Raw genomic sequence first — 16611 nt, forward strand, 5'->3', positions numbered from 1 at the left:
AACAAATATTTCCATTAAGTGTTCACAGATGAAGGGCTGGGAGTAAGACCACTTAAGACAAACACAAATAGAATGGAAGTGTGGTAAGACCTTAAACAATTTTCAGAGGATTATGTTTCCCCCGGAGCTAGCTACACTGAAGACAGACAAAGCGATGAGGCCAGATTGGACACATATGAGAAGCAACACAGGGGAGTTCTGGTGAGACTGCTGTCTGACCTTTTAAATTATTCTTTAGAGTTAGGAGTGGTCCTGGAGGAAGGGCAGATGTGGTCCCTCTCCACAAAAGGAGGATTTTGGGAACTACGTGCTGGTTAGTCTGACCTCTGTGGTAAATTAATGGAAACATTTCTAAAACAGAGGATAGTGAGTTTTCTAGAATCCAATAGTTTTTAGAACCTGCACAACATGGTTTTACTAGAAGTAGGTCCTGTCAGACAAGTCTGATTAATTTCTTTGACTGGTTGACCAAACAGTTGGTCAAAGGAAAGCACTAGATGTGGTGTATTTAGATTTTGGCAAAGCCTTTAATGCAGTTAAAACATAGGCAAATTAGAACTAAACCTAGCACCCTTGATATGGGCCCTAAAGTGACTGGGTAAAAAACTGGTGGAAGGTGGCAAAGGGTAATGGTAAATGAAGTTCATTTGGAGCAAAGTGATGTTACACCAATGGTGTGCACAGCCCAGGGATCCGTCCCTCATCCAGCTCTTTTTAACATTTTTGTAACACTGCACAAGGGCTGTCTGCAAAGATATGCCTTTTGCGAATGATATTAAAATCTGCAATAGGGTAAAAATCCCTGAGGGTGTAGATAGCACGAAGAAAGATCTAGCGAAGCTTGAAGAGTGGTCTAGAATTTGGAAGTTAAAATTTACTGCTAAAAAAATGAAGGGTTATGCATCTGGGCTACAAAAACTTGAGGGAGCGATGAGTATAGGGGGTGAAGTAATTCTGTGCATGAAAAAGAAAAGGAACTTGGGGGTGATAGTATCAGATAATTTTCAGGTGGCTAAACAGGTAGAAAAGATGACAATGAAAGCCAGAAGGATGCTTGAATGCATAAGGAAAGGAATGACCAGCAGGGGGAGGAAAAAAAAAAAAAAAAGATAGTGCCTCTGTATACATCTCTGGTGAGACCCCATTTAGAGTACTGTGTACAGTTTTGAAGACCATAACTTCAAAAAGATAAACTGGAACTGGTCCAGAGGTAGCTATTAAAATGATTAGTGATCTTTGTCATAAAGCATATGGGGCCAGACAATCTCAATATGTATACTTTGGAAAAAAGGAGGCAAATGGGAGATATGATAGAGGTATTTAAATACCTCCATGGCATAAATGCACAGGATGCGAGTCTCTTTCAACTGAAAGGAAGCTCAGGAATGATGGGGCATTGGATGAAGGTTAAAGTGGATACACTCAGAAGTAATCTACAGAACTACTTCTTTATGTGAAGGACAGTGGATGTGTGGAATAGCCTCCCAGTGGAAGTTATGGAGACCAAGATTATCTGAACTCAAGAAAGCAAGGGACAAACACATATGATCTCTAAGGGAGAGGAAGACATAGTGGATGGAATAGGACCTCTAAAGGAGAAGAAGATATAGAGGATTGTGTAGCTGGGCAGACAGAGTAGGCCATATAGAGGTGTATTTTCAAAGCACTCAGACTTACTATGGAACTTTGTAAGTCTAAGTGCTTTGAAAATGAGCCCCATGGTCTTTATCTGCTGTCATTTTTCTGTTTCTGTGTTTAGGCCTGAGGTTCACATCCATGATAGCCTGCAAATGCCGATGATCATGATGGAGGCTCTACATACCATCATAAAAGCATCACAGATAGAACAGACCAGATGCATTTGATAATCTTCTCTACCATTACATAGATGACAAATTCCTACTGCTATGGAGGAAGAAACTAAAAACACTTTGCATAGCATTGTGTCAAATGTATTGGGCCAAAGTTAAGCATAGTGTTCTCTAAGATAGTCTTCTTCTAAAGATCCAGGGTGTGGGAATTGTTTCTCAAGGGAACCAAAGAATACGTTTTGAATGTCTTGGTCTTGGTTCCAGGAGGATTCAAACTCATGTGGTAATTAAGTCATGCTGAATTTCTAAATTGCTCAGAGAGTGTACTTGATGTCTGCCTTTTTTTCCCAACTTGAAGGACTGAGTGGGATCTTCCACTTTGTTTTCTCTAGTCTACATTCTGTTGGAGCTCGTAGATGGGTGCTGCTAACAAATCCTTAGAAGAATCCAAGTATCTGAGGAGGCCAAGAGCAGGCATCCTGGGCTGCTCATCTACCTGTACATGAAAAGGAATGGTCTTTCAACAAAAACTGTGAAGGCTCTTGAGTTCTTGAAAACTGATGCTTTTGGTGCTGATAAGGAAGCATTGTACCTCGAAGCCTTGCTGAAGATCTCAAAAGTCACAATTTTCAAAGCCTGATAGAACTTGCAAATCTTTGAAAATATGCCACAGTGAGTGACATCATGCTATAGGCCCCAGTAGCACAAACAATTCATGACATCTTGTCTTTGCAGCACTAGAAGTGCATGAAGCCACTACCTTTCTTCTCGGTTTTAAAGAAGAAAACAGACATGGCAAAATCTAACAATAAAATGACAAAAAATTAGCTGATCAAGGTTGCTGAACTAAGTAATAGCAGCACATGAAAATGTAAAACATTTTATCAGGGTCAAGCAATTGTGTTGAAGAAAAGTGGTGAATAACTGTATGTAGGGAAATAATTGTCTTTGAAGAGACGATATGAACTGCTGAACTGACTGAAGACTGCAAAAGAGAAAATGTGGAGAAATCACAAGAAAACAAAACAAGCACGCTAACTGCTCTTCCACAAATATTATGGTTTAATAATTTATTACTTAAAACACTCCATTTAGTCACAAATCTGTTGTATAGATTCACAGCTAAGTATTAAGCCTACTCTGTGTATCCAGAGTATATATATATCACTTCGCCTCATTCCATAATCTGGCATGCACAATTTTATTCTTAGCATGCAATTGCACTCACAGATTATAGAATATCTAGTTATGTGCATAATTGAATGGACAAATGAACTAATTGGTACTAACAACCAATTACTGGTGATAACTGGTGTTAATTGGCACTAATTTGTAGTTACATGCATAACTGCATTTAGTATTCTCTAACTTTAACGTGCAAATTCTACAGTGCATAACTGCAAAGGAGGTGTGGATGGGGGAAGGACGTGGGCAGATCACAGACATGTCCAGAATGTATGTGCTAAGGTTATAGAATACATGCATGCAACTGTGCATTTAATTGGACATTTACACCAGCCACTGAGATAGTGTAAACATGCCAACCTGTGCTAGCATTCTATGACAGCAATTACATGCGTAATTGCAGATACAGAATTCACGCTTAGCATGCCACATCCCAGCATCTAACTTTTGGCAACCTGTAGAGAACTACCCCATTATGTTTTTATGTCATTTTACCTATGTCATCATCTGTTCTGTCTATAGGGTCCTTCTCCAAGCAATCTCTGACAATGTCCCTGCTCATCAATGGATCAGATGCTCTCTCAATATCCTCTTCATCATCATCATCCTCTGAATCCACTGCAGTCTCTGGCAACCCACTCAGATCCATATCACCAGCCTCGCTTTCAGTGGCCTACAAAGATACACAAATTAAGCAGTTCACTATGCAAGTGTGCATGCAATTAAAATCATTAGTACCTCAAAAAAACACTAGGCAGCACTAAAGTTAAAATGTGTATATAATATTTATTGGCCCAACGCTTATAAGTCCTTTTCTTATTACACCAGACAGGAATGACCAATGTCTTCACCACCATTATAATGTAATGCATTTGTTTCATGTTATATTTGCACTCTTAAGTGATAAGGATATCATCTGTAGGCAGTATATTAACCTCACCCTAAGGACAGCAGCAGTAGTTTGAGATGGCTCAGTAGAAATACAATGCAATGCTATTTAGAAGGCTTGGGTTTAGGACAAGATTTCTGCCCCCTGGATCATCTTAGGCTGGAAATACTGCAGAAACAAAATTCACAGCATTTGGGAGGAAGGGAATCCCAGCCATTGCACAATAGTGGCACCTAATAGCTGGACTTAGGGCCCATGTTTGCAGAGAACCTTGCTGCATGGCAACCATCTGGATATTAATGCTATAATGATCAAGCTAAATGAGTTGAAAGCATTATTTTAAAATAGGGGAATAAAGCACTGGCTTGTTATGAAGGCTTATGAAGTCCTTGCAATTAAGATGGATGCCTAAAGAAGCAGGGAGAAACTATTAAGGCAAAAAAATCCAGAACAAGTCAAGCCTCATGGCCTTTCAAAAACATTAGTTTGGAAAAATTAATCCTGTTTCTATTTTTTGTATGGATCTGTACATTGGATTAAATTACTCGCTCTTCCAAACCCAAGCTCAAGGTAAGTTACATTCAAGTACAGTACGTAATTCCTTCCCCTGGAAAACTTAAAACAGGAGTGGGCAACCTCGGTCCTCGAAGGCTGCAACCCAGTCGGGTTGTCAGGATTTTTTCAATGAATATGCATGAGATGTATTTGCATATAACAGAGGCAGTGCATGCAAATAGATCTCCTGAAAACCCAACTGGGTTGCTGCACTCAAGGACAGAGGTTGCCCACTCTTGTCTTACAATCTAAGGGATCTGTTTACTATAAATTTTGTTCATGTTCAAAATGCTTAGTGTATGGGGGCTTAAGTGAGAGAAGGAAAATTTAAATTAGTTTCCTTGGATCTCAGTCCATTGCTCCAACTGTTAGGTTACTTCTCTACTAAACTAGAGTAAAATCAAAATTGTATATAATAACTAAACACATAAAGCCAATTTTGTATACATTATTTAGGTTGGAAAAATGACGTCCAAGTTGAGATATAACAATTTGCATTTTACAAAAGGCTCACTGAACGCAGTGAGGCTTTAGGAAAAATGTGTTTATAAAAACATTTGTTAAAAAAATATATATATTTAACACGTGACATCATTCAGGGCTTTAAAAGGGATAGCTGTGTTAAGTGTGGCATAACAAAAAAGAGAGAGGCATGTGGCAACTTACAGACACATCAATTTATTGAGACATGAGTTTTCAAGGACCATGTAAAAGGTAAAGGGTCAGATGGATTTGGGGCTTTGTCCATGCATGGCCCAGGATTTTGCAAAATATCATGTCCACAGGATGCCAATTAAGGATTGCTGTTTGAGGTGGTTTTGAACATAACAGTGGTAAGCGCAACTCCCTCAGTCAGTTCTAAAACAGCAGTTAGCTGACAGGCCATTATGTATGCCTTGGAGCAGGTAAAAATGCTAATGGGATAATTTTTTCAAGTATACGTGTCTTGCCCTTCAAAAAATAAATAGGGAATAAATGCATCTCTAGAAAAGGACCACCCAAACCATGACCCCTTCAAATATGTGCATGCTATGGATGCATAAGTGTAAACAGCAGATTCTAAATCTTCTATTAACACATGCAAATCAGCTTTTTACACAATAGCACCTAACCCTCCTAAAATCACTTCCTTAATACTTCAAGTGAGTCAACTGGGAAGTATTCATGCAAAATCTGAATAATATTTAGGAGGTTTTATTTATTTTTACTTTATTGGCATTTGCAGTTAACCAGCCTATACATATACCAGCCTACCAATTCGTTCATGTCTAAATACAACAGAAAAGCAAAAAAAAAAAAAAACAACAAAAAAAAGTATAAGCATTTCCATACTACCTCGATACCTTACTCTGTAAAATTCCACAATAGGGATTGAACAAAGCACAATGAAAAAAATACCAAACTAGTGTTGTAAACAACACATACCCCCCCCTTCCAAATACTCAACCCTTATACTCCTCTTCGTATTCTCAATATCTCATTTAGGAGTTTCTTTCTATAATGGGGGATATAGGGTTAACAGATAAATACAGAAAATTATTAGATGCCCCTGTATTGGGTCAGGAAATATAGAATGCCATTTGATCCATCCCCTCAGGCAAGGCTGCAGGCCCAGATGGCTTCACAATTTCAGTTTTATAAAATGTTTTGGAGTATTTTGGCCCCTATTTTGCTACATCTGTAACTCACTTCAGGCTCTAGAGAGAATAACCAGAACTTTTATGCAAGCTAAACATCATTATATCATTGAGGAAAGGACCCAAAGATGTGTAGCTCATATCGTCCTATATCACTGCTCAATACAGACACAAAGCTGTTAACTAAGATGTTGGCCACATGAATGGAGTGATCAAAATTATGTAGGTCGTCATTTTAGATGCCTTGTGTGGAATTTGCAAGTATAGACTGCTGTCTGCACATATAGATGCTCTGGGATAAACACATTTAAAATGAGAATGGTTTGGGTAGCTCTAATGATGATATATGCTATTCCCCACTTCACAATGGGAATACATAAAACATTTCCCTGATGGCTTCTGCATTTCTTCTGAAGCTTGCATAAGTTCAGCAAAGTGGTCATTTCAACCAGGGCTTGAAACCAACAATGGAGGGGCCAATTATGCTTAGTCCTGTGGTAATGTCTACCAACTTTGAAATGCACAAACTTCTCGTTCAGGGCTGTATTCCTTAACTGGTTACATTTGCTAAGTAAAATTGTCTGTAATACAGCACTTATATGTTACTTGGGTTGGCATTGTTGCTGCCAGCATTATGTTTGGTGTGACGTTCTACAGTCCCCTGAAGCAGGTCGCTTGATCAAAACGCTGTTTTCAACATGTTTATCAGCGTCAGGGAGTGAAATCTTCTATCAGAGCTGAACTTGCAGATGCAGGATAAGTAGTCGCCAATTATTATCATTATTTCCCTCCTCAGAGTCTTTCTGTGACACAAAGTTTTGAAGTAGTTATCTTCTTTTTTGTATTGGTGTGTAACACACATTTGTATTTTTGATTATGGTTTTTTTCAATTAAGATATTATTATAAGGTTTTGGTTCCGGTAGGCAAGTGATTGATGTTACGCAGTAGGCTCAAGGGTTTGAAATAGCTGAGTGCTATAGGAAACCTAATAGCCTGCCACTGATTCGCATCACAGTAGCTTTTGTTCCCTTTTGGTATATGCTTATATGTATAATTTGCAGCACACACATGTGGAGTTAGTGAACATTGGTGTTCTCACCTAGAAGGTGCGGAGTAATGCTGCTCTTTCTGTGAACATGTTGGTTTGTGAAACTGATGCTCCCCACTGTATGTACTGCCAAACATTTTGTGCAAAATGAGGCTTTAATTGGCTGAAGCTATAATTTGTTGCCGCCAAATGGCACTGGTAATATCTTTCAGTTTCTGTGTATCTGAAAGCCTCATGCAAAAAAGCCTAGTTACAAAGGGGTTAAAGCCACGGAGCTTGTTTAGTTAGACACATGAAAATAAATTTACCAGTGTGGAACAAATATGAGTTCTTGTAGCTATAGTACCATGAAGGCAGTTCACAAGAACTTTCTGCCAAAAAGTAAACTATTCTAGTTCCCAGGAAAATGAAAAACCACCAGGCCTCATATAACTGAGCTCATCAGTTCGGCACCTTGAGGAAAATATGTTTTAATGGTCTGGTTTTATGTCCAAACAGTTAATTCCCAGAAACATATCTGCCTGCTATCTATAAGCCTGCCCTTTTGTCTAGTACTGTAACTGTGAAATTTAAACCACTGTCAGAAAGAAATGCAAGTGTCTATTAAAAATGTTTTCCAAAATAAATGTGGACAACAATGCTCCAGTTGGAGACCTAATAAACTGATACTTAATTTCCCTGCTCTACAGTACTGCATCTTCCTTTGCCCAGACTGTGATTGTATAGCTGATATCCATCACATTAGCAACAGAGAAAAGAATTATAGAGATGGTAAGACTAGGACGGATGCAAGAACAAAGAAGAACAGGCATGCGTGGGTAGGTGCACTTTCTCCTGAGGAATCTTGGTTTCCCAGGGAAACTAGGTCTGAATTTACTATCCCTACCCCATAGTGCAGTATGTCAACGCATACCACCACTAGCATTCAAGTTTATACATATTCATTTCTAATATCAGTGTAGCCTTGAACAAAACTTTTCTTGAGAAAACAGAGAATGAGTACGGATATTATCCAATTACCCAGATATTTTGCTAGTAGATTCTTTGTTTTTGTTCCCCCCCCCCCCCCCCCAATAGTGCGTAAGTAGAAAACCAGTTCTGCTGTCCCTAACTTTTTTTTAATTATGAAAACTAAAGTATCTATTCTTTGCTTAGATTATTGTAACTGTAGTGTTGCATACCTCTCACCCTATCTCCAGACAGCGCTCTGTCCTTAACACCCCCTAATCTTTTACTTTTGTCTCTTCCCAACACCATTTCATTTTCCTCCGTCCCCTTCACGCCCCTCACCCACCAGCTGCAGCCCTCTCCCTATGCTTGGCCCAACTGAAAATGAAGTCAAGACAAGATGCCTCTTCCCATGCCCTGGACCAAAAAAAAAAAAAAAAAAAAAGAAAGGGAGCAGACTTAAAGGGCTGCAGGAAGAAGGGAAAGGGGATGATAAGGTGGTGGTGGCCAGTGACAGGACTTCAAAAGGGGAAGGGAGAAAATGACAGGGCTGTAGAGGGAGGGAAGTAGAGAATGACATGGGGACGGGTAACCACAGTAACCGCAGGGATGGGGATGGGGACAGAGCTCGCGGGGATGGGGCAGGGACAGATCCCATGGGGACGGGGTGGGGATAGAGCCCACAAGGACGGGGACAAACTTTGTCCCCGTGTCATTTTCTACTTTGAAGCCTGTTAATGAACTTGATTGTTAAGATTTATGTTTAAGTGATGCCTACAAAGATATTTTGATTTTTTGGAAAAACTAGCAAACATACTTTTCACAACTAGCAAAATTTGAATGGGGGATCCTGTACATCCTGCTACCAGCACATCTTCTAAGAAGACAACTTCTATTGCAGGAAGGACTGTGGAAGACAGAGAGCTAGATTGAATCCTGAGATTGTTGTTGACTTCTTATTTATCCACAGATTTAAAAAACCATAACAGTGCTTCGTAGGGCATATTTTTCCCCTCTAGGGCATATAGAACGGATTGTATTTTATACCCCTGGACATTTTAACAGTGTGAATTAGGATTCCTTGGTGTAGTATTGGAATCACCTTTTGTTAGGGTTGGAAGGGTAGAGGGTGGTGATGGGAAGGAGGATTATTATAGCTGCTCATTGTTATTATTGTTCTCTATTTGTAATTTATACACAACAGTTGCACAGCATTTTGTTCCTTTTTATATTATAATAAAAAGATTCAAATATAAAATCATAAGTGTTCAAGGCTTCTGCAGATGAGGACTGAGCCCACGGGGACAGAGACAGGGCCTGCGGGGGGCAGGGACGGAGACAGGGCCTGCGGGGGGCAAGGACGGAGACAGGGCCTGCGGGGGGCAAGGACGGAGACAGGGCCTGCGGGGGGCAAGGACGGAGACAGGGCCTGCGGGGGGCAGGGACGGAGACAGGGCCTGCGGGGGCGTGGCGGGGAACAAACTTTGTCCCTGTGTCATGCCCGTTCAAGAACTCAAAGCTGGCGCCCTAAAGCTAAGTTCAATCTTCAGCTCTATGAAAGCAAATTGAATATGTCACAATATTTTTGTAGGTAAGAATTATTTTCACCAAAAACATTTTTCTACAAAAAAAATCAATGTTTTAGTTGGGGTGTTTTCTCACCACTGTTAGAAGCTGTGAACTGTGGTTTGAATGTTCTGATATTAGATTACAGTAACATTCTAAGGATACCACAGTCATCTGAGGTCTTTTCCCCCACCATTCCTTTAAGGTGTTTGATTACAGTGAGTTGGCTCCTCACTCTCTATTTTGAATTATTTTAATAGTCAATGGCAAACTATTTCAAATGAGAGCAGCCTGACAAAGAAAACATACTTCAAAGACTTATTTAAGCCGCAATGTCAGCACTAGACCACTGAGGCTAGCCTGGAGGGGGGGGGGGGCCTGGCTAGGGGTCCCAGTGGACCACCAGGGTTTTATTTATTGGGGGGAGGTGGGGGTCCCCCAGCCCCTCACATCTTTGGGGTGCGGGGTAGGTGGTCTGGGGTCCACCGAACGTCCAGGGCTTGCACCGGTCTCCCTATTCCTTCCCTGCTTGGCACAACCCTAACGCCAGCTCCATGCTGGCATACGGTCTACCGCAGGAGGCGTGCCCTTGTTTGGCACACTGCCCGCCGAGCATTGGGGAGGAATGTGGGAAGCATGCTCATCGAGCCCAGAGCTGGCGAGCTCGTTGTTTGACATGCTTGTTGGCTCTGAGCATTCAGTGGGAGCATATGTGGGGCGATAGCTCGGCGCTAATGGCCTCTAGTGCCCACATTTGCTCCCACTCTTTCACAAAGTACAAAAACTAGGGGACACTTAATGAAGTTACACTGAAATACTTTTAAAACAAATAGGAGGAAATATTTTTTCACTCAATAATTCAGCGCTGGAACTTGCTGTTGGAGGATGTAGAGCAGTTAGTATATATGGGTTTTTAAAAAAGTTTGGACAAGTTCCTGGAGAAAAGTCCATAGTCTGCTATTGAGATACATAGGGAAACCACCCTGGGATTGGTAACATGGAATGTTGCTACTATTTGGGTTTCTGCCAGGTACTTGTGACTTGGCTTGGCGACTGTTGGAAGCAGGATACTGGGCTAGATGGACCACTGGTCTGACTCAGTATGACTATTCTTATGTTTTTATGAATAGACACAATGGTGACCCAAAATCCAAACTGAGGAAGAAGGGAGGCCTCCTAATTTAGAGGATAAATGTAGATAACATTAAAGCCGCATTGAGCCTGCCATGAGCGGGAAAGTGCGGGGTACAAATGTAACAAAAATTAAAAAAAATAAAATTATGATGCTTTTTGATTAGTCACTGATCAAAATTATCTCCTAATTGTAAGGGCTGTAACATTAATTTTGTTATGGCAATGGTATAAGAAGTAAACTGCAACAATTCCAATCTGTGGTACAAACCACAGGTCAACAGGAAAACGAAAAGAGAAAAGAACACAAATTTTATACAGTTATAGTGGCATCAGCACTCTTTAAAAAAATGGCTATACATAATAAATACATTAGCAGAATCCAGGCAGCAGAAATTCAATACTTAAGCTTGGTTAACAGATACAATAGACAAGATGGAGCTAGAAATGAAAAGATAAAGAAAACAACAAAATTATCTGTTCTGTGAATGAAAAACTGAAATATAAGCAACAATGGAAACATGTTCAGATACTGGAACATGTTATATTGCTGAAAATGCTCTTCAATATTGACATTAAGGAAAGAGATCAAGCAAAAGATGGCGTGCATGTGAATCACAATACAGCTTGAACAAGCACTATTGCTTAACCTGCAATAGATGATATAAAAGAAACTGAAGATTTCAGAGATGCTACTTTAGGTCTTTACTCTCAGCAGATTGTTATATCTTTTCCTTGACCAAAATAAGGATAATTGAAAGATGCTATAGAACTCAAGCTTTCAAGACTGTTACCTCTTCATCAATATGATTGCACAGATGAAGGTAAAAATTATTTGTGTTATGGGGGTGGGAATTTCCACAGCACTTTCAGAAGGCGTCAATTAGAGATTGGATTAGCATCAGTTAATAAAATTTTAGTCATTACAGCTGACAGAAATATTGAGAACAGGGTGATAAAATTCTGATGAGAGCTAACACAAGTAGAAGATATTCAAAGCTACCGCAATGAGCTTCTTGGCTCAGTTCATCTAATTAAAAAAATAATAATAATTATATACTTGAGTTCCTATACCTCCGTAGTACCTGAAGATTGGAGAGTGGCTAATGTGACGCTGATTTTTAAAAAGGGTTCTAGGGGTGATTCAGGAAATTATAGACCTGACATTGGTGCCGGGCAAAATAATGGAAACTATTATAAAGAATAAAATTATAGAACACGTAGACAAATATGGTTTAATGGGACAGGGTCAGCATGGGTTCAGCCGAGGGGGAAGTCTTGCCTCACCAATTTGCTTCATTTCTTTGAAGGCGTGAATAAACATGTGGATAAAGGTGAGCCGGATGACGTAGTGTATCTAGATTTTCAGAAAGCGTTTGATGAAGTTCGTCATGAGAGATTCCTGAGAAAGTTAGAGAGTCATGATAAAGAGGATGGAATTCCTCTCATATGAAGAAAGGCTAAAGAGGTTAGGGCTCTTCAGTTTGGAAAAGAGATGGAAGAGGGGAGGTATGTCTACAAAATCCTGAGTGGTGTAGAACGAGTAGAAGTAAATCGATTTTTTTTTTTTTTTTACTTGTTCTAAAAGTACAAAGACTAGGGGACACTAGAGGAAGTTACATAGAAATACTTTTAAAACAAAAGGGAGGAAATATTTTTTCACTCAATGAATAGTTAAGCTTTGGAACTCTTTGCCGGAGGAAGTGGTAACAGCGGTTAGCGCACTTGGGTTTTTAAAAAATTTGGAGAAATTTCTGGAGGAAAAGTCCATAGTCCATATATCCACCACTAGCAGATTCAACTAGAGCATAACTCATTTTCTCAGAAAACTCAATGGAGTAAGGAAATCATTCTCCAGCTACATCCAAGTCTCCAGAAATTGCACTGCCTTACATACAGTCCAAGGATGAGTGGAGGTAGCCAAGGAGAAGGCTAAACAAATTCACAGGAATCACACTGTGACCTGACATGGCTACTGGTAGTAGCTGTCTCTGGGCACTGTTGTGAGTTAATACTGAAGACCTTCTCTGAATTCCAGAATGATAAAAACAAACATTATTTACACAAAGAATCAATGGATCCCTAATGCAGGCACATGCTGAAACATGGCCTTGTTGGGGCAATGACTACAGGTCTTCTACAGAATGAGTTTGTTTATCTTTCTCCTTAGCCATCTCCACTCTTCCTTGGACTGTGTTATCAGAGGAGATGAAGTTCAGTCTCCTTCTACTGCCTTATATACAGACATTCCCTTATAAGAACAGAATTGTTGCTCACCAGACATTCCTGCTTGCAAGACACACACCAACAAGATACCCTTTTATACACTGATTTCCTTTAATAAAAAATTTTCAAGAAACACATGATCAAAAAACACCACTCCAAGCAAAACAAATGAAAATCCAGCAACTAAATTATCCAACTCTGGATTACAGGTAGAATGCTACACTACCAAATTAGAAAAACATTTCTACCATCAGAACATTTCCAAAGCATACCTAGTGCAAGATGTACCCAGCATAATGGGGAAGGGGAAGCAAAATAGCTCAAAACTCAACTGAGTAACCGCACTACATTGTGGAATCCTGCCAAGTGCTTGACCTAGATTGGCTGCTTGTTTAAAAGGAGTAAAGAGCAAGAGGCACTGGATTTGATTATATCATATTTCTGTTGTACAACCAAAGTGGTTTAAAATTTTTTTAAATTATATGCAAATACTTTCTCTGTCCCTAGTTGGCTCACAATCTAAGGGCCCTGTTTGCTCAGGTGCGCTAGTGTTTTTAGCGTGCGCGCTAAATGATAGACACACCCATATATTCCTATGGGCATCTCTAGCATTTAGCGTGCACTAAAAATGCTAGCGCGGCTAAGTAAACAGGGCCCTAAGTTTTAGTACAGGATACTGGGCCAGACCTTTGATCTGATTCGGTATGGCATTAGCAGAGGCAAACTGTGTTCCATCAAGAGTGCTTCCAGTTTTGCACACGCACCAGAGTTATATCCAACTATTTTACTTAGGTAGGTAATGGTCCATCAGTAGTGAAAAAATATGTGCTATCTTGCTCTTTGAGATTATCGATGGGTTGTGATCTGGTGGCCCCTGCCTTACAGTATTTGTGACTAGAATTGACAAGATGTAGTGCCATTTCTATCATTAGCCCTGTGGAGTTGAATAGACTGCTGTTGCAGTTGAAAAAAAAAAAAAAAAAAAAAGAGTCAAGGATGCCAGTGTTTAAGAGAAATAAGAACATTATTTCTGTTCTGTGTTCACGGATGAAAGGCCAGGGGGTAGGACTGCAGAAAGCAAATGCTCAAAGGGATGGATGTATGGTAGACCAAGACCTGTTCACAGAGGACTGAGTTCGTGAGGAGTTAGCTAAACTAAAAGTAGACAAAGCGATGGGGCCTGATGGGATATACCCGAGGGTGCTCAAGGAACTCGGAGAAGTTCTGGCAGCTCCGCTGACTGACCTCTTCAATGCTTCCTTAGAGACTGGAGTGGTCCCAGAAGACTGGAGAAGGGCGAATGTGGTTCCTCTGCACAAGAGTGGAAGTAAAGAGGAGGTTGGGAATTACAGATCTGTCAGTCTGACCTCGGTGGCGAGTAAACTAATGGGAACACTACTGAAGCGGAGGATTTTGAAGCTTCTCGAATTGAATGGAATGCAGGACCTGAGGCAGCATGGCTTCATTAGTGGCATGTCTTGTCAGACGAATCTGACTGACTTCTTCGACTGGGTGACCAAACAGTTGGATGTGGGAGAGGCGCTAGATGTGGTGTACTTAGATTTCAGCAAAGCCTTTGACACGGTTCCGCACAGGTGATTATTGAGTGCCCTCGGTATAGGACCTAAAGTAACTGATTTGGTTAAAAATTATTTGAATACAAGGAGACAGAGTGGTGGTAAACGGAGCTTGCTATGAAGAAATGGATGTCATCAGTGGAATACCGCAGAGATCAGTCTTTGGGCCAGCTCTTTTTAACTTCTTTGTGAGCGATACTGCAGAAGGGCTGTCTGTTGCAGAGTTTGGTATCGTCCACAAAGTTTACCAGAGTGGACACCCTGGGGTGTGAATGACATGAGGAAGCTGGAGGAATGGTCTGATATTTGGCACCGAAGATTTAATGCTAAAAAATGCAGGGTCATGCACTTGGGTCACAAGAACCCAAGGGAACAGTACAATATAGGGGGTAAAGTGCTTCTGTGCACGAAAGAGGAGCAGGATTTGGGGGGCGATTGTGTCTGATGACCTTAAAGCTTCCAAACAGGTAGAAAAAACGAAGGTCAAAGCCAGAAGGATGCTTGGTGCATAAAGTGAGGGATGACCAGAAGGAAAAAGAAGGTGATAGTGCCCTTGTATGAGTCTCTGGTGAGGCCCCAATTAGAGTAGTGTGCGCGGTTCTGGAGATCGCACCTATGGAAAGATATAAACAGGATGGAACTGGTCCAGAGGGCAGCTTCAAAACTGGTAAGCAGTCTTGAACACAAAAAATACAGGGACAGGCTTATGAACCTCAACATATATATGCTGGGAGAGAGGAGATAAGATAGAGATGTTTAAATATCTGAAGGGCAATAATGTACAGGAAGTGAACCTTTTTCAACTGAAGGAAAACTCTGGAAGGAGGGAACATACAATGAAATTATGAGGGAATAGGCTTGGGAGTAATCTAAGAAAGTATTTTTTCACAGAAAGGGTGGTGAAACCATGGAATGGCCTCCCAGTGGAGGTTGTGGAATCGAGAACTGTGTCAGAATTTAAGAAGGAATGTGGGATCACTTAGGGAAAGGAAGAGTTAGGGGTTACAGAGGATGGGCAGACCAGATGGGCCATTTGGCCTTGATCTGCTGCCATGTTTCTACAAGTATTGCCATACTGGGACAGACCAAAAGTCCATGAAGCCCAGCATCCTGTTTCCAACAGTGGCCAATCCAAGTTACAAGTACCTGGTAAGATCCCAAAACAATACAATACATTTTATGCTGCTTATCCTAGAAATAAGCAGCAGAGTTTTCCCAAGTTTATTTTAATAATGGACTAACTATGGACTTTTCTTTTAGGAAGCTATCAAAACCTTTTTTAAATCCCTCTAGCTGCTTTTACCACATTGCCTGGCAAAGAATTCCAGAGTTTAATTACATGTTGAGTGAAAAAATATTTTCTGATTCATTTTAAATTTACTATTTTGTAGCATCATTGCGTGCCCCCTAGTTCTAGTATTTTTAGAAAGAGTAAACAAGTGATTCACTTCTACCCATTCCACTCCACTCATTTTATAGACCTCTACCATATCTCCCCCACTGCTGTTTCTCCAAACTGAAGAGCCCTAGCCACTTTACCGTTTCCTCATAGTGAAGTTGTCCCATCCCCTTATTTTTTCACCCTTCTCTGTACCTTTTCTATTTGCGCTATATCTTTTTTGAGATGCGGTGACCAGAATTGCACTCAATATTCGAGGTGCAATCGCACCATGGAGCAATACAAAGGCATTATAATGTCCTCATTTTTGTTTTCCATTCCTTTCCTAATAATACCCAACATTCTATTTGCTTTCTTAACCACCGCCGCACACTGAGCAGAGGGTTTCAACATCTCATCAATGATGACACCTAGACCCTATTCCAGGTCGGTGACTCCTAATGTGGATCTTTGTATTTCCGGTTCCTCTTTCCCAGATGCATTACTTTGCACTTGCTCACATTAAACGTCATTTGCCATTTGGACTTCCAGTCACCCAGTCTCATAAGGTCTTCTTGTAATTTTTCACAATACTCTTGCGATTTAACAACTTTGAATAACTTTGTGTCATCAGCAAATTTAATTACTTCACTAGTTAC

General features: G+C 40.4%; 1 protein-coding gene across 7 annotated transcripts in view; it reads right to left on the minus strand.

The window, feature by feature from the left end:
• RAPGEF2 (Rap guanine nucleotide exchange factor 2) overlaps positions 1–16611 on the minus strand; it is a 638462-nt gene that overhangs the window by 119238 nt on the left and 502613 nt on the right. For all 7 annotated transcript variants that reach the window (XM_030191594.1, XM_030191592.1, XM_030191595.1 and 4 more), the window contains one exon: positions 3492–3669. In XM_030191594.1, the coding sequence (XP_030047454.1) occupies positions 3492–3669 (178 nt within the window). The remainder of the gene's footprint in view (positions 1–3491; positions 3670–16611) is intronic.

The sequence above is a fragment of the Microcaecilia unicolor genome, chromosome 2, assembly GCF_901765095.1.
Source record: "Microcaecilia unicolor chromosome 2, aMicUni1.1, whole genome shotgun sequence".
NCBI lineage: Eukaryota > Metazoa > Chordata > Amphibia > Gymnophiona > Siphonopidae > Microcaecilia > Microcaecilia unicolor.